The 25,690-nt window shown below is 40.3% G+C and overlaps 1 protein-coding gene across 6 annotated transcripts in view; it reads left to right on the top strand.

Moving 5' to 3' along the window:
* The first annotated feature begins 3,273 nt into the window (after positions 1 to 3,273).
* The window catches only part of Hbp1 (HMG-box transcription factor 1), a 30,326-nt gene continuing 7,909 nt past the window's right edge, over positions 3,274 to 25,690 (top strand). The window contains exons 1-11 of one of the 6 annotated variants that reach the window (XM_076550825.1): positions 3,851 to 3,870; positions 7,476 to 7,567; positions 7,988 to 8,038; positions 8,838 to 8,937; positions 13,690 to 13,873; positions 17,379 to 17,607; positions 19,974 to 20,115; positions 20,653 to 20,764; positions 20,852 to 20,964; positions 23,368 to 23,524; positions 24,455 to 24,599. In XM_076550825.1, coding sequence (XP_076406940.1) covers positions 13,705 to 13,873; positions 17,379 to 17,607; positions 19,974 to 20,115; positions 20,653 to 20,764; positions 20,852 to 20,964; positions 23,368 to 23,524; positions 24,455 to 24,599 — 1,067 coding nt within the window. In that variant the 5' untranslated portion in view covers positions 3,851 to 3,870; positions 7,476 to 7,567; positions 7,988 to 8,038; positions 8,838 to 8,937; positions 13,690 to 13,704. Of the gene's footprint in view, positions 4,009 to 7,475; positions 7,568 to 7,987; positions 8,039 to 8,837; positions 8,938 to 13,689; positions 13,874 to 17,378; positions 17,608 to 19,973; positions 20,116 to 20,652; positions 20,765 to 20,851; positions 20,965 to 23,367; positions 23,525 to 24,454; positions 24,600 to 25,690 lie in introns of all 6 variants that reach the window. The other 5 variants (XM_042260736.2, XM_076550823.1, XM_076550826.1 and 2 more) reach the window with 5 other exon arrangements.

Raw genomic sequence — 25,690 nt, forward strand, 5'->3', positions numbered from 1 at the left:
TGCATAAGGTGCTCAGGTGCCCAGTCAGTTCCCCAAGGAAGTCAAAAGACAGGATTAAATATCTGCTAAAAGGTGGGGAAATTCTAGTAATTACATTTATTTATCTATGATTAAACTATCCAGATTTAACTTATATTTAAAGACTTGGACATAAGATAAAACATGACAAATTTAAATTGTATTGTTGTTAGTACAGGGGGTCAATAAATAGTACTAAATATGCCATGGGATGTTCTATATGTTAAATGTGTTGCTCTGATTGGTTAATAAATAAAACACTGATTGGCCAGTAGCCAGGCAGGAAGTATAGGTGGGACAAGGAGAGAGGAGAGGTCTAGGAAGTGGAAGGCTGAGGCTGAGAGACGCTGCCAGCTGCTGCCATGAGAAGATGTTAAGATACTGGTAAGCCATGAGCCACATGGCAACTTATAGATTAATAGAAATGGGTTGATTTAAGATATAAGAACAGTTAGCAAGAAGCCTGCCACGGCTATACAGTTTATAAGTAATATAAGTCTCTGCGTGTTTACTTGGTTGGGTTTGAGCAGCTGCGGGACTGGCGGGTGAGAGATTTGTCCTGACCGTGGGCCAGGCAGAACCAGAAAAACTCTAGCTACTCTAAATATATGAATGAATGGAAAAAAAATCTATGGAGTCAGCAAGGGGTAAGCCTTCATAATTAATGTACAGTATCTTTATCAGAGCCGAATTTATTCTTCCCACCCTGGTTACTTCCACCGCTAAGGCTTTCAAAACTTTATGCTTGTTTCCCCTTCCTTTCTTTTTGTAACATTCAGGGAAGTCGGTATTATAGTTTACATGCTCAAGAGGGACAGAGAAATCCGTGGTTCATAGCTTGTGTTGATTTAATTTTTGGAAATTACAACTTTTTACTTTCAAGAACATGCAAATCTTACAGATATTAAGTTTAAATGATTAAATATACTCCAAGGATAGAAAATAAACATTGGTATTTCAATTTTTTTTGAAGCATAAATATTTATATGTAACACCCGGAGGTGGTGGTGCATGCCTTTAATCCCAGCACTCGGGAGGCAGAGGCATGTGGATCTCTGTGAGTTCAAGGCCAGCCTGGGCTACAGAGTGAGTTCCAGGACAGACTCCAAAACTACACAGAAAAATCTTGTCTCGAAAAACAAAAAACAAAATAAAATAAAATTTATTTGTAACAAAGGAGTTTGTGTACAATGTTGAAAATCTACAAAAATCTACAACTTCTTGTTAAATTCACATTTGCCCTCTCCTTTTTAAACAAACATTTATACTCATTATTTTATACAGATATAGATATGTAAGTAAATACACCATCGAGTTCAGTGGTCCTTCAGCATTTTCCACCTAATTTTTTTTAACATAAAAACAGGTTATAATTCCAAAGTCCAGAGTTATTTGAAACTGGAAAATATTTTCTCTGTAGAAGATAGTAAAAATGATAACATTTCCCAATAAGCCCCTTTAAGCCAAATAATAGCTGAATTATACATATAAATATTGATTAGATTCTGGGATACAGGAGAAACCTATCTTCATCTGTTCAGAGAGTTATGCTTTACTTAAGTTGTGTAAGTGAGATTCCTATTTATCTTCCCCTTCACTGTTTGATTTACAGCAGACATTTTTCTATAGGCTAATCCATAATCTAAAAAGATTTTAGCCTCCCCTCCTGAAAGTACACCCAGCATACTCTTTCATCAGCTTGATATGGTACAAATTCTTATCCCAATAGTGAAATGTTTCACTAAAGCATGCCCAGTGATTGTGCAAAACCAAAACTTATTATAAGCCACAGTCATCCTAGGGTCCTCCCTGCTAGGTAGTCTCCCTGGATCTGTGGGTTGTTCTGATTGATCTGTGGGTTGTTCTGATTGTCCTTTGCTTTATATCTAGTATCCACTTATGAGTGAGTACATATCATGTTTGTCCTTCTGAGTCTGGGTTACCTCACTCAGGGTGGTATTTTCTAGTTCCATCCATTTTGGCATTTCTATTTTTAAATTATGGATCATGATCACCTTCCATTAAAAGAAAAAGAAAACAAGCACGAAATGACTGAAACACAGTCATGCTTTTTGGAATCACTCTACAGTATCTGAAAGATGTAAATTAAAATCTTTTACTTTTTTATTTAGGGAGAAAATTAGTTGGGTTTCCTCTGGATTATTTTGAAGAAAACAGTGCTTGATCACTACTATATGTGAGCACAGAATGTAAATCTCTGCTCACTTGAGAGGGCTATTTTAGAAACAGTTTCCATTTGAAGAGTCCAAATGTAGAACTCAAAGAAATTTGAAACTTTGTTTCAATCATATACAAGTTGTCTAATTTAATGATTCTCTTATTTAGCTTTTGGGTACATTTGAAAATTCAAGCAATGTGGCAGCTTTAAAGAAAGATGATTTCGAACTCTTCCCTAAATCAACTTTAGCAGAATTCTTGCTCATTCCCTTCCTCTCGATTTTCAGCACATCTCTAATAATCAAAAGAAATAAAACCTAACCCATAGCCTAAATGACGAAACACTTCAGGTTCAAAGAAAAAAAAAAAGCTCAATAATGCCTATAGAGATGCTTATAATGTGAATAGTAAAAATACAATTACAGATTAGCTGCACCCAGCTGCTATGAGCAACCTCCTTTAAAGGGAAGGTCACTAACTAAAGCAGAGAAGACATTCCCCGCTTCTGGTCAGACTGCCTTAGAAACATGGGAAGAACCCCTAGTGGAAACAGAGTGGAAAGACAGTTTTCTTTCTGAACCCTTTGGGCGGGAGACACTGTTAAAATATTCACCAAAGAAGTAATCCAGCAACTACGTAAGTCTGGACTTACCTATACCCCTTTGTGTGAACTTAAAAGAATGTAGGCCTATACGGAAATAACCGCTTCAAACGCCTCAATTTCAAAGCAATCATCCCTTTAATAGCTGTGTAAATCTCGAGACTGAGACTGTCTCATCCCTAAACCCTACAGTGCACGGCACTTGGCTGTGTCTCAACGTATCCTGGTCAAACTGAACATAATTGGTAAATTTTCCCGAGTTGTTGTGGGCGTGATGAGGCAAGGGTTGAGTCAAAGAATCTAGCTCATCGGCTTCGGGAGGGCAGTCCTGAACCAACCTTTGTCATCCCCTCGTGCATGGGCCGTGATTCGTGAGTGATCAAGTCCCTGGCGTGCCTACACTGCTTCCGCTTGTGCAGTCATCTTCTTCCCCTCGCACTAAAACAATACCTTGGCCACCCGCCAAACTTTGAGCAGCAAGCGACTCTGGCTGTTTATGGCCTGGAATGGGTGGGTGCTCGACAGACTGAGGCTGCTCTGAGTGCTCCCGGAGGCCCAGAGGAAGAGAAGAGGCCCTAGCTCTAAAACACTCCTTTCCTCCGCCCCCTCCCTTTTGTCTGAGACACCAAAACAAACGAGCTGATACACGTGTCCCTATGACTCTTGTTTACTATCAAGACTGCGCTGTACACGCACCTCTGGGATGTGTAGTTCAAGCAGCTCCTCCCACCGGCAATTTCCTGAGCTAAGGAGCAAGGCTGAGACTACCAACCCACAATCCACTTCGAGAACAAAGTTTGGCTCCGGTCCCCAGCGTCTCGGCAGCAATCCAATCCAAAGCGCTTTCTGTAGTGATTGACAGGCCACCTTCTCCAGTAAACACAACAGAAAAGTCAATACATACCCGCCCACCGAGACGGGCCACGGCACTGCCCAATGGAAAAGCGGAACCTTAGAATGGCAGTTCTTCAGACCAATTAAAGGCGAAAAAGATGAGCGAAGGCTCAGCCCCCGGGGGCTTTAGGGGAGGGGGAAGACGAAGCTTGAAAGACTTGGTAATGGCGACGGGTTTGGTAAGTAGGAAAGTTTCGGCCGAGAAGTGAACGCTGCGGCGGGAGTCGCGGCGCGCACCAGGGAAGCGGGCGGCCGTCAGGGGATGCGCAGGCGAGCTGCTGGCGGCGTTGTCGCGCCCGGCGGCCCGCGTCCCGACGGTGTGTGGTCGCTGGGTTCCGGAGGGGTGGGGGCGGGTAAGGGAGGGGCTGGCCGCTCGAGCGGGGACCCTCGGCCGCTGGGCTCGGGACTGCCTGCGGCGAGCCTGCCGGCCGGGCCCCCGCCGAGCTCTCCGGGGCTCCGGGTCGTGGCGGCCAGGCTCCCGGGGGGTGGGGGGGGGCGCTGGCGGAGGCCGCGCTCGGCCGCGCTCGCGGTGGGGGCCGGCGGGGAAGGGGCCGGGGCAGGGGAGGGGCCTGGCGCTCCGGAGGGCTCCGGAAAGTTTGACTCGCCACTCCCAGCTGCGGGGCCGAGGGGCGGATACCGGCCGCGAGCCCAAGCGGGCCGGGGGCTCCAGGGAGGCGAGGCTGCCTCCGGGACCCGGGCCGGGCGGGGGAGCTCGCAGCGCCGTCGGTCCCGGGGCTCATTGTTACGCAGTTCGAATGAATGGGCTGCGAGGCGCGTGCGCGGTGGGGCTGCGCCGAGGGGGAAAAACAAGCCTGGCGTCCAGGCTGTGGTCACATGATGGGGGGAGGGGAGGAAGCGATGAATGGCGAAAGAGGTGGGGGTGGACTTGGCCAGCTCCGGGCGGCGCTGCTCGGACTGACCCGGCGACGAGGCCTGCGGGCGAGGCCAGGCTCCTCCCTCTGCAGGCCGATTTAAACAAAACAAAAAGGAGTTCGGGCGAAGCGGGGTTTCGGAGTCTCGCTCCTCCGTGCTCCCTGCGCTGTGCACCCTGCACTTCACCCTGGACTTTTCAGCTGGGGTCGTGTGAAAGCTCTGACAGCTGGGCGGGACACGTTTACTGGCGCAGTGTACCTGATGCTGGGACTCAGTAGGGCTTAAGTGGGGTTTCAGGATGAGTTACGGTCTGAGAATTAGAGTACTTTTAACATTTATAAATACTTTAGTATTCTAACTACAACGGTGATCTCCCGAGCTGTAATTCTGTGTTTTTGTTTCCGGCGTTCAACCTCTCGAGTTAATCCTCAGCTTTGTTTTGTAACCTGAGTATTGGGAAATTTTGATTTATGTTCAAAAGAAACTTCATCAAGTTTTTGCCTTACCTGAGGGTTTTGAAGAAGAAATGGTTAAACGTTACTTCAACTCAACTAGTAAACTTAAGAATCTTTTTAACACATAATTTTATAGCTCGCTGCTTAGTTTTATAAACCTAGTTGCTGTTTCTTCCTGGGAAAGCCCTTTGTTCATTTCCCGACTGTTAGAAAGGATGCCTTCTCTGATTTTTGGTCATACCTTTCTCGGTTGTATTAAACGACAGTTGTGTTTCTCTCTTGAACACCATACCACCAAATCGTCTACTGTACTTTATCTCCGGGCTCTCCCAGTGTACAGTGAAGCAGGCATATGGCGTGAACTTAGATACTGAGCCTGAAGGCTCTTTGGTGTGCATTACAAACTGGTTTGTGTATCGGTTGAAAATAAAGATATCATAGTCACATAAGTTATCTTCAGAAGTCACTCCCTAACAGTATTAACAAGGGCAGATATTTTATGTGTTTTAAATTTCACAGTATATACTGAGAAGGGGGAAAGAAATTACAAAAATTAAAGTTAAACTGACAAATGCCTGTATATCAAACAATTAAGAAAATTTGAAACATTTTAACTTCCTGATGTTAGTAATTAATCATGTACTTTCATATTTTCATCTGTATTTGCTTTGCACGTCCAGTCACAATTCCTATTACATTTTCACTATGAAAATTAGAAAAGTTTATTTTCAGCCATGTCTGTTTGTAATCTCAAGCACCTTGGGAGGAACAAGTAGACCTCAGCTACATAGTGAGTTCCAGAACTCACTATGAGTGAGCCTGAACTATGTAAAACCATATCTTTAAAAAAAAGAAAGAAAGAAAAGAAAAAAGAAAGAGAAAATAAGAAAAATTTCCCTGTAATATGACTTTAGACAAATGGCATGGTCTTAATTGAACAAAGTTACCTGTCCTGAAGATTCTGAAGTCTTTATAGCCTAGGCTGGCCCTGGATTCTTGGCAGTCCTCCGTCCTTAGCCATTAATGCTCCTCTAGAAAGCCCCTCCCCCTTCTTTAGGCAGGGTCTCATAATCTCACTATATAGACCAGGCTAAAATGGAACCCACAGTGATCTTCCGGCCTCTTCCCCCGGAGTGCTGAGGTTTAAGTTTTCTGCCATGTCAGGACAAAAAAAAAAAAAAAAAGAAAAGAAAAGAAAAGAAAAAAAAAAAGCTCTTTTCATAGGTTGTAGAAATATGAAAATGTTTAAGAGTATAATCAAGTTAGAAACTAGGTTTCTTTCATATAAATTTTAGATTTCAACCATGCCTGGCCAGAAAGAGTTGTTGTAATAATATAAAAATGGTTAAGATTATAATTAGGTATAGGGAAATAGTTTCATTCATGTAAAATTTAGATGATTTCAAGTTTCTCATAAAAGGATGTTTAAGATTTTTTAATTTTATGTGTGTGGGTGTTTTGCCTGCCTGTATGTCTATGTACCGTGTCCATGCAGTACCCAAGCCAGCCAGAAGAGGTAGTTGGAGTTAACAGACAGTAGTGACTTGATGTAGGTGATGGGAATTGAACCCAGGGCCTCTGAAAGAGCAGTCAGTGCTTTTAGCTGCAGGACCATTTCTTCAGCCTCCAGAATACCTTGCCTTAAATATTCTTTGAATTGACAGTACTGTTCACAGAAAGTTTTATGTGATCAACATTAGTATTTCATGTTGATTGAGCATGAAAATAATTGACTTTGATTTGATTTTCAGTGTTCAGCAAAGGAAGAATGTGAGATATATTTTTATAGCTGTAATAATTTTGAGGAGTGGGTAGGTTTGATTCTGTTGACAAATAAGGAAATAGGCACCAGTGGTTAAACTGTCGAGGAGCATGAAGGTGCTGAGTCGTAAGCCACAGTTGTGCAGCTTACCAAAGCAAACCCACTATATGGCTTCTTTTTGGTTTTCGAGACAGGGTGTCCCTGTGTAGCTCTGCGCCTTTCCTGGAACTCACTTGGTAGCCCAGGCTGGCCTTGAACTCAGAGATCCACCTGGCTGTGCCTCCCGAGTGCTGGGATTAAAGGCGTGCGCCACCACTGCCCGGCCCATGTGGCTTCTTGTTTGCATGTTTTAGCTCAGCGGCAGAAACATTTGTCAAAGAAGTGACATTTAGAATATGTGATGTTATTCTAAAAGGACTTCAGTAAGACTTTCTGATTGCTTTTGATGTAAAAGTTGAATTAATATTTGTTAGTTGAGGTACATTGCCTTTTCTTCACCTCCTCTTTGAAACAAGTTGAGTAGCCTAGGAGGTGCCTGGAAGTCCTGGAGGATCGAGGGAGAGTAGAAGGAGGGTCTTTCACAAAGTTGGTAAGGACCGCTGAACAAAACGGAATCTAGAAACAAAGGCTTGAAACTTGGAGTCTAACATATTTTGGGCTAAATGTTTATGATTTTGTCTCTTCATTTTTTTAGAAAGAAAATGGTCCCATTGAGTGGTCAGAGTCCTGCCTTCCTCATGCATTATGTTCCCAGAGCTGTTTGCCTGATGACTAAAATGAGAGGAAGTATGTGGCAGTGCTCTGGAGGGCGGGAAGGAGACGGACAAGCGTTTTGAAAACCCAGTTTCTTGTCTTCTGTTCTCTTCTTTCTAGAGTTTGCACATACTTTGTTACAAAAGTTTGTAGCAAAAGCATTAAAATTTGAATTTTTGAACATATCATTTAAAGTAAAATTAGAGAATTGAAGCTTTGAAAATCATCGATTTAATGAAAAATTGACGTGCATATTTAGCTTAAATACAAGGCAAATCCTGTTGCACATTCTAATAGCAGAATAGTGTATACAGTGTGAATGAACAATAGGGTTAGCTCTACCAGGAGGTGTTTGAAAACTGAGCTTGTTTATCAGAATAATATCTAATTGCTGTCATGTATGTGGGGATTGTTTTGAGGATAGGCTGAAATGGTGTTCCTTTACATTTTCAGAGGTCTTGCTTTGCCCAGCGTGGATTGTAAGAAGACACAGACCAACATTCTGTATGTGACTTTTGTATGTGTGTGTTTTCATGTGCTTTAGTCTTATACTAGCCCCATGAAATAAGTAGCACTGTGGGAGTTTGAAGGTGAATTGCTATTTCCAGGGTATGTAACCAGAAGAGTAAAATGTGAGTCTATTGTCTTGAACTTTAGGCATTTTTTCCCTGTATAGGAAATAAAAACCTTAAAAATCAAAACTTCATAGGAAAACAAAAAACAAAACCTGTGTAATAAAAACTTTTATCTTAGCAAACCATCAGTCAAAAACCAGACTTCACCAGTGGGAAGTCCAAATGTCAAGAACAGTAAATATTTACTTGGTCTGTCAATGGTAGGTAGTTCTGCTTTGACATTAAAATTAGTGTTTGCCCCCCAAAAGTATGTCGTGATGAGATTCTAAGTGGGAGAAATTCTATGGTGAATGGTGGGCACTGCTGATTGGGAAAGGGGAAGGTCTAGATGTGCAGAATGGCAAAACCAAAGCCCTCTGCAGAGGGAGAGAAACAAGACAGCCACAGTAGATTCTGTGGCTCAGAACAGCACTGTTAGGACACAAAGGCTATTATCTGAGAATGATGGCAAAGTGGGGGTGTCTGAGGTGCAGCTAGAGTTGACAATTGACATCCAGGTCACAGTATGTGGAATGGAGTGTGGATGTTCAGGAGCTGACATGAAAATTGGATTATTTTCTTTAAGCTGTTCAATAGATTACTATAGGATGAATTAAAATCTGATCTAAACTGTTAGTGTTAGCTGTTTGAGAGAACTTGCAGAGTGACCGAATTCCTGTGTGTCTTAGGAATTGCTAAATAAGGAATCTGCATTATTACTACTTACCACCTTTTACAAGATTTTGCAAAGGAGTCTGGAAGCAGTTGGCTTATTCAGAAATTAAGAATGTGAGTGTTCTTTAAAAATAAAAAATACCAGCCGGGCAGTGGTGGCGCACGCCTTTAATCCCAGCACTCGGGAGGCAGAGGCAGGTGGATCTTTGTGAGTTCGAGACCAGCCTGGGCTACCAAGTGAGTTCCAGGAAAGGCGCAAAGCTACACAGAGAAACCCTGTCTCGAAAAAACCAAAAAAAAAAAAAAAAAAAAAAGAAGGCCGGGCGTTGGTGGCGCACGCCTTTAATCCCAGCACTCGGGAGGCAGAGGCAGGCGGATCTCTGTGAGTTCGAGGCCAGCCTGGGCTACCAAGTGAGCTCCAGGAAAGGCGCAAAGCTACACAGAGAAACCCTGTCTCGAAAAACCAAAAAAAAAAAAAAATAAAAAATACCAGCTGGGCGGTGGTGGCACAGGCCTTTAATCCCAGCACTCGGGATTAAGACTTATTCTAGCCAGCATTTGGGAGACAGAGGCAGATGGATCTCAGTGAGTTCAAGGCCAGCCTGATCTACAAAGCTAGTTCCAGAACAGCCAGAGCTGTTAACACAAGGAACCCTGTCTCAAAAAAAGATCCACTGTACTGCACCTTACAGTTTAGTATCCATGGTCACAAAGTGCTCAAGGCTGTCATGCTTCCTGGTGATAATAAATTTCTCTATATTCTCTGTTTTCCTGATCTCATCCAGTAGCACTTTGCCAGGTCTGTTAGCTGATGTGAGCTTCTCTTGTTGGGAGTCCACACCACCCCCACCCCCATTGACAGCTAAGCCTTATTCTGTACAGCGAAAGCTATTTACTTGTCTTGTTCAACTAAAGCCTAGATCCTTAGACATTCTGTTTAACTGTTGTTGCAGCTAATATGATGCCTTGTATATGATACTTGATGAAAAAGGAATGTAGTGTCCCTGTGCCCAGGACCAAGCCCTCGTTTGGCATGAGAGGCAGGTGACCTATCATTGTGTTACATTACCTCAAATTGTTAACAGTCTTTTTTGTTGTTGTTGTTTTGGTTTGGTTTTTCGAGACAGGGTTTCTCTGTGTAGCTTTGCGCCTTTCCTGGAACTCACTTGGTAGCCCAGGCTGGCCTCGAACTCACAGAGATCCGCCTGCCTCTGCCTCCCGAGTGCTGGGATTGAAGGCGTGTGCCACCACTGCCCAACAACAGTAGTTTTTTAATCTCAGTTCTTACTAACACACTTGGATTTTTTGAAAACAAAAACCAGTAAACAGGGCTGGTACAAATCATTTCCTTTTTGTTTCTAAGCATGCATCGGATTCTTTGCAGAGTTAAGTGAGAGTCACTGGTAGAGCTGAATTTACTCAATGTTTCAAGGGCTGGGCAGAGGCACAGAAAGTGTGATTTAATACTTGAGAAGGCACATTTCACTTGACCATCACATTTGTGGGAAGTTATCATATCCCAGCAGTGTTGGTAACTTATGTGCTAAAACGTTGATTCTCCAGAGTGCCTCTCTCAGTAGGTGGAATTTTTCCCACCCTGGCAGCCATTATGTGTTTGAGCAGGTAAAACACATCATGTGTTTTGTAGTTCTTTAGGTTTATTTCTTTATGTCTAGAGTCAGGATTTTAGGGGGGGTCTTTCTTAAAATCAGACATGATTTTTTTTTTAACCTGGAATGAATCCATAGTTTTTTCATTTCCCATGGAAATAAAGTATAACCTCTCCCCTGAAGTAACATATCTTTTGACTTAAATTTTAAAGTCAGGATATTTTTAAAATACATACGTTGGCTTAATCTAGCAGTTTTTATAATCCAGTGTCTCTTAGCACCCCCAAAAATTAAAAAACAACGTAATAGCATATAGGATCCAGACTTTCTGTGTTTTTTATCTTCATGTCTTTTATTTTTTATATTTACTATTTTAAAGTTACATATTTATGATTGTCTATACCTTCTCTCTTCTCTCCCAAGCATATGTGTATTCTTAAACATATTGTAACCCATTTAGAGGTTTTTTGTTTTGTTTTGTTTGGTTTTTTTTTTTGTGTGTGTGTGTGTGATGACTGGATCTGTCCTTTACTGAGCATCTGTAACCTTTTTTGTCTGTATGAGTAAAACTTAAATTGCTATGTAACTTAGACCATGGCGTGTGGCGTGTTGGTGGCTGGCTCCTCCCTTTGGTTTCCAAAGAGCCTACTCTAATGGCGGAGGCATGTTGTTTACATCCCCAACTCTGGGAAGTTTCTGGGTCCGTGTGTCCACTAAGTGGCGTGCTACCGGCTGCTCATACACCATCAAGTGTCTGATTGCAGGGCCTCTTGAGAGAGCTGCCCATTTTGGCCACTAGCATTGAGCCAGGAAGCTGCCTCTTAAAGGAGCCACGCCTCTGCTTACCGCCAGCAGACAGAGCCCATCCAAGAAAATGGGGCTACCAAGAAGCCATGCTTAAGTCCATTCTTGGGTGCCTAGAATCTTTCTTTAAGCTTTGTTAGTCTTATGTGGATATTTTGTGCCCCACGACACGTTAGGTGCCATTTGTAGGCGGAGTTTTTCTGTCCTGGCAGCTGTTTCCCAAATAACCATTCAGCGTCTTAATAATTATAAATACTTGACCGATAGCTCAGGTTTGTTACTAGCTAACTCTGACATTTAAATTAACTGATTTTTTAATCTATGTTTTGCCACATTGGTCCCCTTTTTTTAGTACAGCACGTCCATTTTGCTTCTTCCTGCATTTCCTTGTCCCTTTCTGACTCTGCCCTCCTCCCCCACTTAGTTTGGTTGTCTCACCTATGCTTCCTGCCTGGCTGCCTACCAATCAGCTTTTTATTAACAATGAGACCAGCGCATTTTCATAGAGTACAGGATTATTCCACAGCATGCCTCAGACTTAGATAAACTGTTACGTACTCCAAGTAATAGCGTGAGACATCACTGTTCCAAGGTGTGTATGGAGAGCTTGTCAGGTCTTCCAGGAAGAAATTGCCCAAACTGGATAGGTGTGTGGTTTTTTGCCTTCAGTGAGTATTATAGGACATGAAGAACCCCCACAGCATATTTTTATTGTCTCATAGTCTAGAGCTTAAAAACTTACTTCACATTTTAAAAAATTTTCATTCATAAGGACTTACGGAGAGAAAGTAGGGCAGGTTTTGTAAAATGATTTTGATAACTGAGCTACAAGTTCAGTCACTTGGTTCATAAAGTAAAATAAACTAGAATCAAAAGCCATATTTCTTAAATCTGAGGGTCCTTCCACCACAGAAACCATGTCTTCGGTTGATATGAATAAGCCTTTAAAGTAGTGCCTAGACAAGGGTCATTTTTTAAAACATTGATTTCTGTTGTATGCACATATACTGAGGTCTGCTCTAGAGAGCACATTGATTTCTGTCATATGCATTTATACCAAGGTGTGCTCGCAACTATGCCTTTCAGGAATCAAACTATTTTGAGGGAAAGAACTATAGATTGTTGAAAAATCACAATTTGTTGTTTCTTAGAATTAAAAAAAAAAAATTGGAGTAGAGCCTGAGAAGTCTTGGTTGCCATTATGTTAGTATGTTAGTTAGATCCTGATGTAACTGTTGTCAAGGCTGAGAGTGTGACAGGGATAATCACATTAGGATTTTGCTGAGAAATGCTGTGTTAATTTGTAGCCCTCTTCTTTGTGATAACTTGACCAAGGCTTTCACAAAGAATCTCTATAAAGGAAGGTAGCTAGGAATTAAAGCTGAATCTTTATCTCCAATGTGATTCAAAAATTTGTGTTTCTCTGAAAAGGAATTTTGAGTGGTACTGATTTGATTTGAAGGTAGTTTTAGTAATTGGTTAGCTAAATTTACTACAGGGTTTGCTTTTTTTTTTTTTTTTTTAATCTTTCTGGGAATAATAGTTAATATAGAATGACTCCCTTTCCCCCCTTAAGACAAGGCTCCTCTTTGTATCTGTGGCAGTTCTGGAACTCTCTCTGTAGACCAGGCTGGCCTTGAACTCAGATCCACCTGACTCTGCCTCCTGAGTACTGAGGCAAAAGGTGTGTGCCACCATGCCTGGCTTAGAATAACATATCTTTTTGTCATGCTATGTTCCAAATCTTTCAAAGAAAACATAAGAATGTATCAATTTTCATGAGAAGTATAATGTAATATAGCCATCATAAGACTCAGAAATGTTTAAATGTTCATAGAAAATATAATTTTAAGTATATTAAAATTGTTCACTTTCAGAATATGAAGAAGCAAAGTATTGAGCAATAAATGAAAAATCTTTAAAAACAGAAGAAATGGATTATTCCTCTAGGGTTGGTTTGTTTGTTTTTGTTGGGTTCTCACTAGGTATACCTGGTTGGCCTGGAATTGGCTATGTAGACCAGACTGACCTTGAACTCAGAGAAATCTTCCTGCTTCTGCCCACTGAGTTCTGGAATTAAAGGAGTATGCCACCACCCCACCCAGCTCCTTTAGTCTTTTTACATAAGGAAAGTTGGTTGGGCTTGATTTTCTTTTGATTTTGAACACAGCTGAAAAATGAATTGTTAGTATTTGTATCTGAAAAGAAAGTTACTAATTCAGAAAACTGAAAGCATATATAATTGTGCCGTTAGTGGTGAGAAAATTCTGAATTAACAATGTTAGTACTTGGAGGTGTCTGTATGATTTAGTGTTGAGCACACAGTTGTGGAGTTGTCTTGGAGGGGGTTGAGGAAAATCAAGCGGCAATGTATGAGTAAGTTGAAATGCGGCATGGTGCTGTCTCTCTCACTGACACATGTGACTGGACACTGTCCTTCTTTCATTTCCAGTCGGAGCACCATAACATGGTGTGGGAAGTGAAGACAAATCAGATGCCTAATGCAGTACAGAAACTCCTGCTGGTGATGGACAAGAGAGCGTCAGGAGTGAATGACTCGCTGGAGTTGCTGCAGTGTAATGAGAATTTGCCATCCTCTCCAGGATACAACTCCTGTGACGAGCACATGGAGCTTGGTAAACAAAATTCAAACCTATATAAGAATCTTACTTAGATTCAGATGAATTGCCGTATTTAATCACTTTCTCTGTCTTGTCTGCCTAGAAAGTATATAAAGCGCTTGTGTAATAGGAATTTTTAACTTTCTCTTCTTAATGCTTTTCTTTTTAGTATGTATGTGGTGCATGTACACTGCCTCATGTGTGTACCATGGTGGCCAGGGGTCTGTGTCAGGTGGCTTCCTCTGTCAAGTTCCACCTTACTCTTGTTTATTCAGTGAACTTAGAGGCTCATAGTTCATCTAGACGGGTGATCCAGAAGGAGCCCCCATAATCCTCTTATCTCACCACCCCAGATACCTTCAGCCACAGACAGGTCCTGGCCTGCTATCTGGCTTTTGTGAGTGGTAAAGATCCAAACTCAGGTCCTCATGCTGTGCAGCAGGCCTAGTGATCCACCCTCCCCCAACCTTATGGAGGAGATCCCTTGTTTTACAGTATAGCTGAAAACAGTGTGAGCTACTTAGGTACTCAGAGATTGAAAACTTATTGAAGTAAATAGTTTTATTTGTGTACTAAGATCAGACTAGTACACAATTTGGTTTTGAAAACCCTGCCACGTAACTTGGTACCTTCCCGGTGAGCTCATCATGGTTGATCTGATACAGAAGTGACAATACCTATAAGACATTTGTAGTGATCATTGCTGATGAGCCACTCCAGAGAGATATTTGTAGAATGTTGAGGTTTATTGAGTAATGATTTTAAATCTACTGCTTGTAGACTGCTGTTCTGGAGCAGAGTTAATGAGCGACTTTGGCTTGCTGTTCAGCTTTTCACCATGCCTTTGTCTTCCTGTAATATGTTTATAGAAACTGAGAGGGTGTGGCTCATGATCATCTTGGCTTTACAAATGATGATATTGTGGTGATGCTTGGCAATTTTGAAGTCCTGAAGGTCTCAGGACATAATGTGTAAATTCAAGTGCCACATATTTTCTGGATCCTAATACTTGTGAGTAGTGATTACTATTGAGCAAGGAGCAGTGCTTTTGGCAGTGGTTGATTGTCCATCATCATCTTCACATGTCCAGAGGAAATGAGGCCCGGGAGCTTCTATTTATTCTATTTCTATCTGGCTTCATTTTAAAAGCAGTTAATTTTCTGAATCTGAAAAACAGAAATAAACCATTCCTAATAAAGAAATGGTTCATTTAAAGGCAGAGTGTTGACAGTGAGGTAAGGGATATAGTTACAACAGCCTAAGGATTGGCAGTTGGAATTAGCATATGGTGTGCTTTATACCTCATTTATTCAATGAAATGGATACTGTGTAGTTAGTGTTAAGAATGAATGGATAACCTGAGTTACTGCTTTTAGCTAAGATACTTTAGTTTTAGAGGTCTGCTCTGGAATATTTGCCTGCATATAGGCCTTTATGGAGATACTTAGTGGAGTAGGAGAGGTTGTGTGTTTGGTTTTTTTCCCTAGTGTGGTATTGGATACTTTTTGTATTCTCCATTGTCATGTGGAAAGAAGACATCACAACATCATTAAAAACATATGGTAAAGTGTGGTCACTACTACATAGCATAAAGCAAGATAATTAGTGTTCACAGAGGAATGTCACAGAACACTTATTACTGAGATTGGAGTCTACGTTTTCAGTGGAGGATCTAAAAGAGGCGATGACACAGCTATAAAGAAACACATTTTTGGTAGGGCGGTGGTGGCACACGCCTTAATCGAGCACTCTGGAGGCAGAGGCAGGTGGATCTCTGTGGTTCGAGGCCAGCCTGGTCTAGAGTGAGTTCCAGGACAGCCAGAGCTACATAGTGAGACCCTGTCTCAAAAAAGCACAGGAAAAAAAAAGAAATGAGTTTTCTTAGCTCAATTTACTTTCATTAGTGACATTTGTAAGTAAGTTCAAATATTTTTATTTTTAAATATTTTTTATTTTTATCTTATTTTATGTGTTGTGTATGGCTGTTTTGCCTAAATATATCTCTGTGAACCAGGCGTTGGTGGTGCACATCTTTAATCCCAGCACTCAGGAGGCAAAGGTAGGCGAATCTATGAATTCGAAGCCAGCTTGGTCTACAGAGTGAGTTTCAGGACAGTCAGGGCTACACATAGAAACCTGTCTGGAAAAACCAACAGAAAAACAAAGAATGTATCTCTGTGAACCACATGTGTTCCTGGTGCCTACAGAAGCCAGAAGAGGGCATTAGATCCTTTAGGACTGGAATTACAGACAGTTCTTAGCCTCTGTGTGGATGCTTGAAATTGAACCTAGGTCCCCTGGAAGTGCTCTGAACTACTGAACTGTTTCTCCATCCCCCAGAAGATTTTCTTGATTTGTGTATTTAAGGGACCCCGCAGGTCTGTAGGGTGTGTGTATGTGAGTGCTTTATACGGGGGATTTCTGGTTTTTGTTTGTTTTGTATTTTGTCTTTTGTTTTTCTGAGACGGGGGTCTATTATGTGGCTCTGGCTGTCCTAGAACTTGCTGGGTAGACCAGGCTGGCCTTGAACTCACAGAGATCCATCGACTCTGTCTCCTGAGTGCTGGGAGAGTGCCATACCATGCTTGGCTGTTTTGTTTTTAAAAAAGGCATATGAGATCCCCTGTCTTTTAAAGAATTTCATATTTCTTTTTGGATTGTTTCCTAGTTTTTTCTTTGAAGAGCTAGGTTTTGTGATCTACTTTTGGGGAATGCATTAAGAAAAGAATACTACTAAATATATTTGAATTGAAAATTCCTGTTTTATGTTCTGTTTTGATCTAGGGTCTGTGTTGCTCAGGCTGGCCTTGAACTCAACCATAGTCTTCCTGTATCAGCTTTCCAGATGCTGGTTTACAGCCTGTGCCAGCAGCTCCAGCTAAACCAGAAACTGAAGAAAGACTTACGGAATCTATTCCATTTGTTCCTTTGTTGTTTTGAGTTAGGGTTTTGCTGTGTGGCTCAGGTTGTTCTCAAACTTGGAGTCCATCAGTCTCAACTTCCCAGATGTTGGGATTTCAAGCATGTACCGCCATACCCAACTCACAGAAATTAACATAGACTTGTGTTGTGTTACTACCTAAAACCTGATAGCACAATCTCTGGGCTCATCTTTAGAAGCTGGTTTCAATATTGCAGTTACTTGTGTGTAACAGGTTAGTAAAAAGTTTATGCATCACTAATGTACACATTAAATGCCCCTTTCTTCATTTATATAAATCATTCCTAGATGAGGTATAGAAAACAAACTGAACCTTGTTTTTTCAGGTTCTGGTCTCTTGTGATAATTGCATGGTTTAAGTAGTAAACCATATTCACATCCATTGAGTTATTTTCCTTTTTTTTTTTTTTTTTTGGTTTTTTTTTTAATTTGAAATTGTTTCTTTTGAGAAATCATTGAATTTAATTTTGAATATATTTTTCCTTGAAAATAAGTTAAATTTGTATATTCCTAACTGAAGTTACTGTAGTATTCATTATATTAATATTTAAGGAAAAATAATCTTGTACTTATTTCCAGATGACCTTCCTGAACTTCAGGCTGTTCAGAGTGATCCTGCCCAATCTGCCATATACCAGCTAAGTTCAGATGTATCTCATCAAGACTATCCAAGACCATCTTGGAGCCAGAATACCTCAGATATATCAGAAAATGCTCACCGTGAAGATGAGGTGGACTGGCTGACAGAATTAGCAAATATTGCCACAAGTCCACAAAGTCCACTGATGCAGTGCTCCTTCTACAACAGGTGGGGAGCACTGACCATGTTTGCAGTGTGAACTTGTGTCCTTAGGGCTGGCAAGTGGGCTCAGTGGGTGAAGGAGCTTGCTGCCACGCCGGTTTTCGTGCATGCTGTAGTGCATGTGCATACACACTCACGAATGCAGAAGAAATTTAAACTTAGTTTCAAAAGCTACTATTTTAAAATCTCCCAATTTTATAATAATGGGATTAGCTAATTAGCCATTAGAGGATGGTTAATTTACCATTTAAAGTCAGAATTAACATCCATATAATGATCCAAGATGATTTCATTGTTTTGAGAATTAGATAACAATGTATGGGAAAAAATACCCTAAAATATTTGTGTTTACAAATCAAAAAATTAGTCTAAGGAATACATTTTTATAAAGTTTTACTTCTAGAAATAAAAATTGTATTTATTTGAAGAACCATAGTTAAGTACTGTATTTTAAACTTTTATCAGCTGTACATTTGATTCATTGTGTTCTGTATTTTTCCACAGTGCCTGTAACCTTGTTTATCTTTGCCAATTCTAAGGTTTGTTAATCTTAAAGTAGGAGATGGAGAGGTGGCTTAGTGGTTAAGAGCACTTGTTCTTTAGAGGACCTAGGTTTGATTCCCAGTACCTACATGGTACTTTACAACCATCTCTCTATAATTCCAGTTCCAAGGGATCTGATGCCCTCTTCTGACCTCCTCAGGCACCAGGAATGCACATGATATACAGATGGACATGCAAGCAAAACACTCATATACATAATGGAAATAAATCTAAAAATAAAATAAATTAAAAAAAACCTTAAAGTAGACTTCCAGTAATAAAAATCACTTCATGTCTCAAGACCAAAGTTTAAGAAAATGGGTGAATCTGTGGTGAACCTATGGAAAATGCTAGTTGACGATCCTGGGGAGACCTTAGTGGGTATCATTTCACTAAATACAGCTTGGATAAATGCCCCACTTCACTCTGTTGGTAAGAATAGACTAGAATTTACTAGGTAAGTAGGAGGAACTCTGACTTGGGTATAGTTTCCACGTTGTAGAATACTTGGCCATAGCATAGTTGTTCTGCATCCTATTGAGGTACTCTGCTTTTCTTTTTGCAGGATATTGGTTTCGATAGAGCAGTTTGGTTCAGTTAAATTCTGTGTCAATTTCTATAGGAAAGAAAACTTTTCTTTCAGCGTATCATTTCCTTTGTATCCCTAATTTTCACAGTAATCTGTTTAACCTAGGACATTTTGCGTGCTAGGAGAGCACTTTACCAATTAGCTGCATCCCAGTCCCTTAACTGTAATCATGCGTTTTTTTAGAAAAACCCTGATTTAAGTGTTGTTCCTCCCTCTAACTAGAGTTAGAAGATGGCAGTTTTCATCTTCACATTGATGTTATAGCTTATAGAAGGGCTGGGGAGTCACAGCCCTTTGTAGAACAGTGCTTACTGGGCATGTTAAAACCTGAGTTGTATCTGATCTTGCAAAGAAAAGGGGTAGGGGGAGCTCATGGGGAGTAAGTAAACCCTCCAGAAGAAAGTGAAGGTAACGAGAGAGATGTCATTTTATTCTTGGAGGCATTTTCTATGCTGCTCATCACAGTTGTGCTCTGCTTTCCATCATTGTTAGTGGCTATTGGTGTAGAGCTTACGGAGTGTTGATTGAGTATTTTAGCTATTGAAGGTTGAATGTCTGAAGTATCCTGTAGTACTGGTTATGAGGGAAGGATCTTAGTGTGTTCTTGGGAGCCCTATGTAGTTGAAAGAGTACAGCTCAGTAGAGACTTTATTATGGGAAAGGAAAGAGAAGGGGCCAAGGTGATCCTTGTAGGAAAGGGACTGGACTATCTTAGAATGCAAGAAATAGTGTTGCCTTTTAAGAAGTGACAGTGTTTTTGCTTAAGGCAAGTCATGTCTTCCCAGTGATGCATGGCTGCTGGACAGTTTAGCATTGTTCATTTAAGCTTGTAATCCCATGCTGAATGGAAGAAATGGATGGATATTTCCTTCATGATAATATGCATATTTTTCTGTGTTGGGATAAAAGAGATGGGAATCCAGTATGGTATGCATGCCTGCAATTCCTGTCCTTGAGGCAGGAAACTACTGAGTTTTGGCTGGTTTGGACTATAGAGCTGTCTGAATTTTAAAAAGTTGTAAAAGAATGGGATGAATATGTGATAATAGCACTTTAGCATCTCTTAGTAAATTTGTATGTGAAGAGGATTTATGATAAGTTCAAGGCACAGCATGTTATTGCAATGCAATCTTGCTGTCTTTACTCCTCGTGAATAATTGTTGGCACTATGTTGTTATCAAGAGAAAAGATAATCTCTAAGGGCCTACACTGTATAGTAAAAACTGCTGCTTTATTTTAGATCATCTCCTGTACACATCATAGCTACTAGCAAAAGTTTACATTCCTATGCACGCCCACCACCAGTGTCCTCTTCTTCAAAGAGCAGGCCAGCCTTCCCTCATGACCATTGGAAGGAAGAAACACCAGTAAGACATGAAAGGGTAAGTTTCTTCATGACATTAAATTTCTACAAAGTTTATATAATAGTTGGAAAACATTACCTTTCCCCCATCTAAGAAATTCTTTTGGAGAATATACAGATGGAAAAAAATATTTCATTGTTTATTAATTATGTGCATTTGATTTTGTGTTTACTTCTTATGTTAAGAAAGTTTGTTACAGGTCTGGAGAGATGGCTCAGAGATTAAGAGGCTCTTCCTAGAGATCCTGAGTTCAATTCCCAGCACCCACATAGTGGCTCACAACCATCTGTAATGAGATCGGGCGCCCTCTTCTGGTGTCCAAGCATACATACAGGAAGAACACTGTATACATGATAAAGATTTATTTAAAAAAAGAAAGATGGCTAACAAATGACAGTATTTAACTAAAACTTAAAAAAAAAAAAAAAACTCTTCGGTATTGAAAACGTATTTTCCTTAAGCTTACAATTAAGTTATTTGAGATCTTGAGTTTAAAATAGGTATTAAAAGAGCTTTAAAAGATAACAAAATAGAGGTTTCTGTTTCTCTGTACAGGCGAACAGTGAGTCTGAGTCTGGCATTTTCTGCATGTCCTCCCTGTCAGACGACGATGACCTGGGCTGGTGCAATTCCTGGCCGGCAACTGTTTGGCACTGTTTTCTGAAAGGTAAAGAAATACTTGACTGTTCTGCAGCTGCCTTGGGTGAGATAGTAGTCATATTGTCTGATACCTTCTTTCTTAATTCAACTCTAGGCACACGACTGTGCTTCCATAAGGAAAGCAATAAGGAATGGCAAGATGTTGAAGACTTTGCTAGAGCCGAAGGCTGTGATAATGAGGAAGAGATTCAAATGGGCACTCACAAGGTTCATTCATTTCAAACCCTTCTAAAGAATTTCAGAACCAGTCAAACTTGAGCGTTATCTACAGGAAACCGCTTATATTCCTGTGTAAATGGCACCCTGTGCTCTGTAAGCTCAGTGCCTAGAGAGGGGGCTATGAAGCACGACCCAGTCAACTCCTAAGATGGGGTAGTCTCTGTTGCTTAGCAGCTTTGTGCTCTAAATGCTTATGTTCTGGAAAACTAGACTGGCATTAAACATAAATAGTAAACTAGTTAAGACTTTAAGTTCTCAGGTGTATAATGCAGTTAATTTCCTATGTAGTTAATTGGGAGTTTGTTGTTACTTTTTAAATGACTCCAGCAAACTATCATTTTATTTATTGATGAATAGAAACGGTAGTGAACAACATTAGGATAAATATCTGTCGATACATTTTACTTTTTTGTTTTGTTGTTGTTTTTTGAGACTGGGTTTCTCTGTAGCCCTGGCTGTCTTGGAACTCACTCTGTAGACCAAGTTGGCCTCAAACAGAGGAGATTTGCCTGCCTCTGCCTCCTGAGTGCTGGGATTAAAGGCACGCACCACCACTGCCCAATAACACATTTTACTTTTAAAACTTACAACTTCTGCATCTCTACTGCAGACTAAATAAAATAAATAAATATGGAAGAATATAAAATTGACTGGTTGAAATTCCTTCTTGGAGCCTACTGTCTCCTGTTGACTTTCTTGAGAAAAAGTCTTAAGTCTGTCTTGAGTATAGTGTCCTCATCTTAATGTTACTCTTCATTTAGTAAGGTGTGCAGTCTGACTTTGCCTTCTCCTACTTTCCAAAAATTGTCTTATAGTTTGAAATATGCAAGATTTGCTACATTGGATTATCCCTGACTTCCTGACATTATCTTCCCTTAGTGTGTTCAGCAGCAATACCCCAATTCCCACATCCTGACTATTGCCAGCAGTGTGAGTGTTCTTCCTCTTCAGCCCAACTGATGGTAGTACCAGTGGCACCCAAGCATCTTGTTTGTAGAGAGCATTCTGAACTTAGTCTGTCCTCCAGAAAATCTTTACGTAATTGTTGTGGCTTCCTAATCTGTAATGCAAGATCAGATAAAAATCTTATGTAGCTTTAAGGACTAGAAAATCCTGAGCTGTGGTGGTGCACGCCTTTAATCCCAGCACTCCAGGCAGAGGCAGGTGGATCTCTGAGTTCGAGGCTAGCCTGGTCTACAAAGCAAGTTCCAGGACAGTTAGGACTATTACACAGAGAAACCCTGTCTCAAAAAACCAAATAAACAAAAAGATCTAGAAGATTGATTTGACTATTGTCCAAGTCTTGTTAGACATCACTAATGCATAATGATAAATCAGTTCTTCACACTCAGCCTAATATTAGGTGGTCTACATTTATTTCACTCTTTTTTTAATTTCTACCTGTTCCTAGTTATTCTTGATGACCAGATTCAAAACCAAGGAATTGTCTTTGATTATGTTCCCTTTCATCCCTTCATGTTCAGTTTACTATTTCCATAAGGATTTTCAACATTCTTTTCTCTCACTCGTTATTTTGTTCATCCACTAGTATAAAATTGCATGCTGTAGCTAGCCATGATTATGTTTATTTTTCTATGAATGCAAGAGTAATAAGCACCATGTTTTGTTTATGTCATTTACAAGCCTGGCATGTGTTGCTCAGTAAATGCCCATTGAATTTAAATTTTATCTGGTTCTTCTATCATTAATTGTTAACTCAAGATGTATAATGGGTTTCTCATAACCTCAAATAGTTAAAATGTAGAAGCTGGAGGATGGCTTAGAGTACTTGCTGCTTTTACAGAGACTAGTACATGTACATACACAAATACACCTTTAAAAAGTAATTATCAGATTCTCCTTCTGCATCATCCTCATCATCTTAAAATTGACAACCGCATTAATCAAACTGCTTCATTGACTTCCCAACACCTCATAAGGGACATTTAATGACTTTGCCTATCTTACTCTGTAACTGGCTAGTTTTTAGCCTTATTTGCCTAAGTTTGAACTTACCTTTTATTTTTTTTTCCTCTTTTTTTTTTTAAGCAAATACTTAGATACTCAAAGAAGTTAAATGCAAACTGTTCTTGGTCTCCTTTCCATTTCACTTCAGATGAAATTGAAAGTCTTCCTTAATATATCTCAGAATAGTGTCTTTACTTATTAAATTTCATCATAGTATTTATATTTGGGTTAAAATGCATATTCCAATCTGCCATATATCCTGTGGCCATTTATAATATGTGTTTCTTTGCTACTAGGTTTGAAAGTACTTGGAAGCTGAGAGATACTAAGTTTTACATGTAGTCTTGACATACATTGGGAAATTCACTGTGTATTGAACATTTAAAATTCATTTACCCTATGCATATGATTATATGCTTTCAGGGCTATGGTTCTGATGGTCTAAAGTTGTTATCCCATGAAGAGAGTGTATCATTTGGTGAGTCTGTGCTGAAGTTGACATTTGATCCTGGTACAGTAGAAGATGGCTTGCTTACTGTGGAGTGTAAGCTGGACCACCCATTCTATGTTAAAAATAAAGGTAGGGTTCCAGTTGAATTTACAAACTTTACAATTATTTTCATGCGTGTGCGTGTTTTCTCTCCATGGATATCAGTTCCCCTCGGACTAGAGTTACTGAGCTGCCAGTTGAACCCCAGATCTCTGGAAGAGCAGCCAGTACTCTTTTAACTGCTGAGCCATCTTTAGCCCTGAGTTTTACATCTGTTTTGTAGCTTTGATGATTAAGAAAAAAATTGAAAATTGATTTCAAACCAAATAAAACTACAAAGGAAATGTTTCTAATTATATTTAATAATGTCTAAGCGTCTTGGTCATAATCAGATAAAATGTCCTTGTGTATATGAGAAATTTCATTCATACTGAAAGCTCTTAGTTTGGTATAATGTGGGGAGTGGCATCCTCAGTAGTCATGCTTTTGTTTGTAGTTATCAAGTAGGCTGTAGCGGGAGTTAGTCTTTATAGCTTTTCTTTTTGCCTCTTGATTTTTCGAGATAAGGTTTCTGTGTGTAACAGTTCTAGATGTCCTAGGACTTGCTTTGTAGACCAGGCTGGCCTTGAACTCACAGAGATCCACCTGCCTCTGCCTCCCGAGTGCTGGAATTAAAGGCGTGCACCACCGCTGCCCAGCAATCTTTAGGGCTTTACTACAGAAGTGTCATGTTAAGCATAATTTAGTAATTCATAGGCAACTACATAGTTTCACTATTTATCCCTTAACTCTCTTTGCAGATGGATAGAAGTGCTGACTGATAGAGATTTATAAATAAAACAGTGGATCAAACTAGTTTTGGGGGCTTTTACAAAGCTGAAACAAAATACTTAATCTAGTGATTTATTATTTTAAAATCACACTCGACGCGTCAGACTCAGTAGTACCTGTTCTTTCTAACGTGTTCTAATTAGGGTGCTTTTTGTCATTCCTCACTCTTTACCTATTGTTTAACTTTAGGTTGGTCATCATTCTATCCAAGCTTGACTGTGGTACAGCATGGCATTCCATGTTGTGAAATTCATATTGGTGACGTATGTCTACCTCCTGGACACCCTGATGCCATTAATTTTGATGATTCAGGTGTTTTTGATACATTTAAAAGGTAATAGTGCTTTTCTTTCATGTTAAAGTTTATTCTCTAGTGATTGCTGAGTCAAAATTGAAGCTAAGTTTTAAAGGTTTTAAAAATTTAAAAAGGGCTGGGGGAAAGGCTCAGCAGTCAAAACCACTTGCTGCACAGGCACGTCCATCCCAGAGCCTGGAACTGCTGGGGGAGAGTGGCCTACCTATAATTCTAGCACTGGGGACAGCTGGTTAGCTAGTCAGCCTGGGAGCCCTGGGTTCAAGTGAGGGATACCACCTTACGGAATAGCTAGAGAACAGTTGGGAAAGACTTTTCCATACTCAAGAAGGCAATTCTTGTAGATGAGTATAAAGTCATGTCAATGACTTTGTAACTGAATTGTTCACAGCAGCAAAAAGGCTGTGTCAGTATTGCTAATTGTGATATAAACAAACAATGGAATTCTTATCAGAAGATGAATGAACCTTAGCTACACATTTAATGAATTGGATCAATTTAGGAAATAACTTTTAGCTGGGTGGTAGTGGCACACACCTTTAATCCCAGCACTTGTGAGGCAGAGGTAGGCAGATCTCTGTGAGTTCCAGGCCAGCCTGGTCTACAGATTGAGTTCCAGGCCAGCCAGAGTGGTTACACATAGAAACCCTGTCTCAAAAAAACAAAAAGGAATAATTTTAAAGTAGAAATTAATCTGAGAAATATATATACATATATATATATACACATATATACATACATATATATATATAGTTATAGTTCCCCTAATAAACTTAGGTTTTATTAAATACTGGTGTCAGGTGTTCCCTGGGACTGTCCTACATTCAGTGATGTACTAGGAAGACTCCTGAGACACAAATGCGCTTGTGTTCATGCAAAAGGATCCAGAGCACAGTCAGGAGAGGAAACCTTCCAGCTAAGGTAAAAAGCCAGGCTCGGCCAGGAATGAGTAGTGCAAACATAAGAGATGTTTCTGCCAGAGAAGTTTGTTAGACTTTCAAGACATAGGGTTTTTATTGAGAGCCTGGCCCAATAAGATTCTCTTCTTGACATGTACCAAAATTCCGGTTTCTAAACACCAGTGCTCATAGTTCAGGGCCCGGTACGTTCTC

The sequence above is a fragment of the Peromyscus maniculatus genome, chromosome 14, assembly GCF_049852395.1.
Source record: "Peromyscus maniculatus bairdii isolate BWxNUB_F1_BW_parent chromosome 14, HU_Pman_BW_mat_3.1, whole genome shotgun sequence".
In the NCBI taxonomy this organism is placed as follows: domain Eukaryota; kingdom Metazoa; phylum Chordata; class Mammalia; order Rodentia; family Cricetidae; genus Peromyscus; species Peromyscus maniculatus.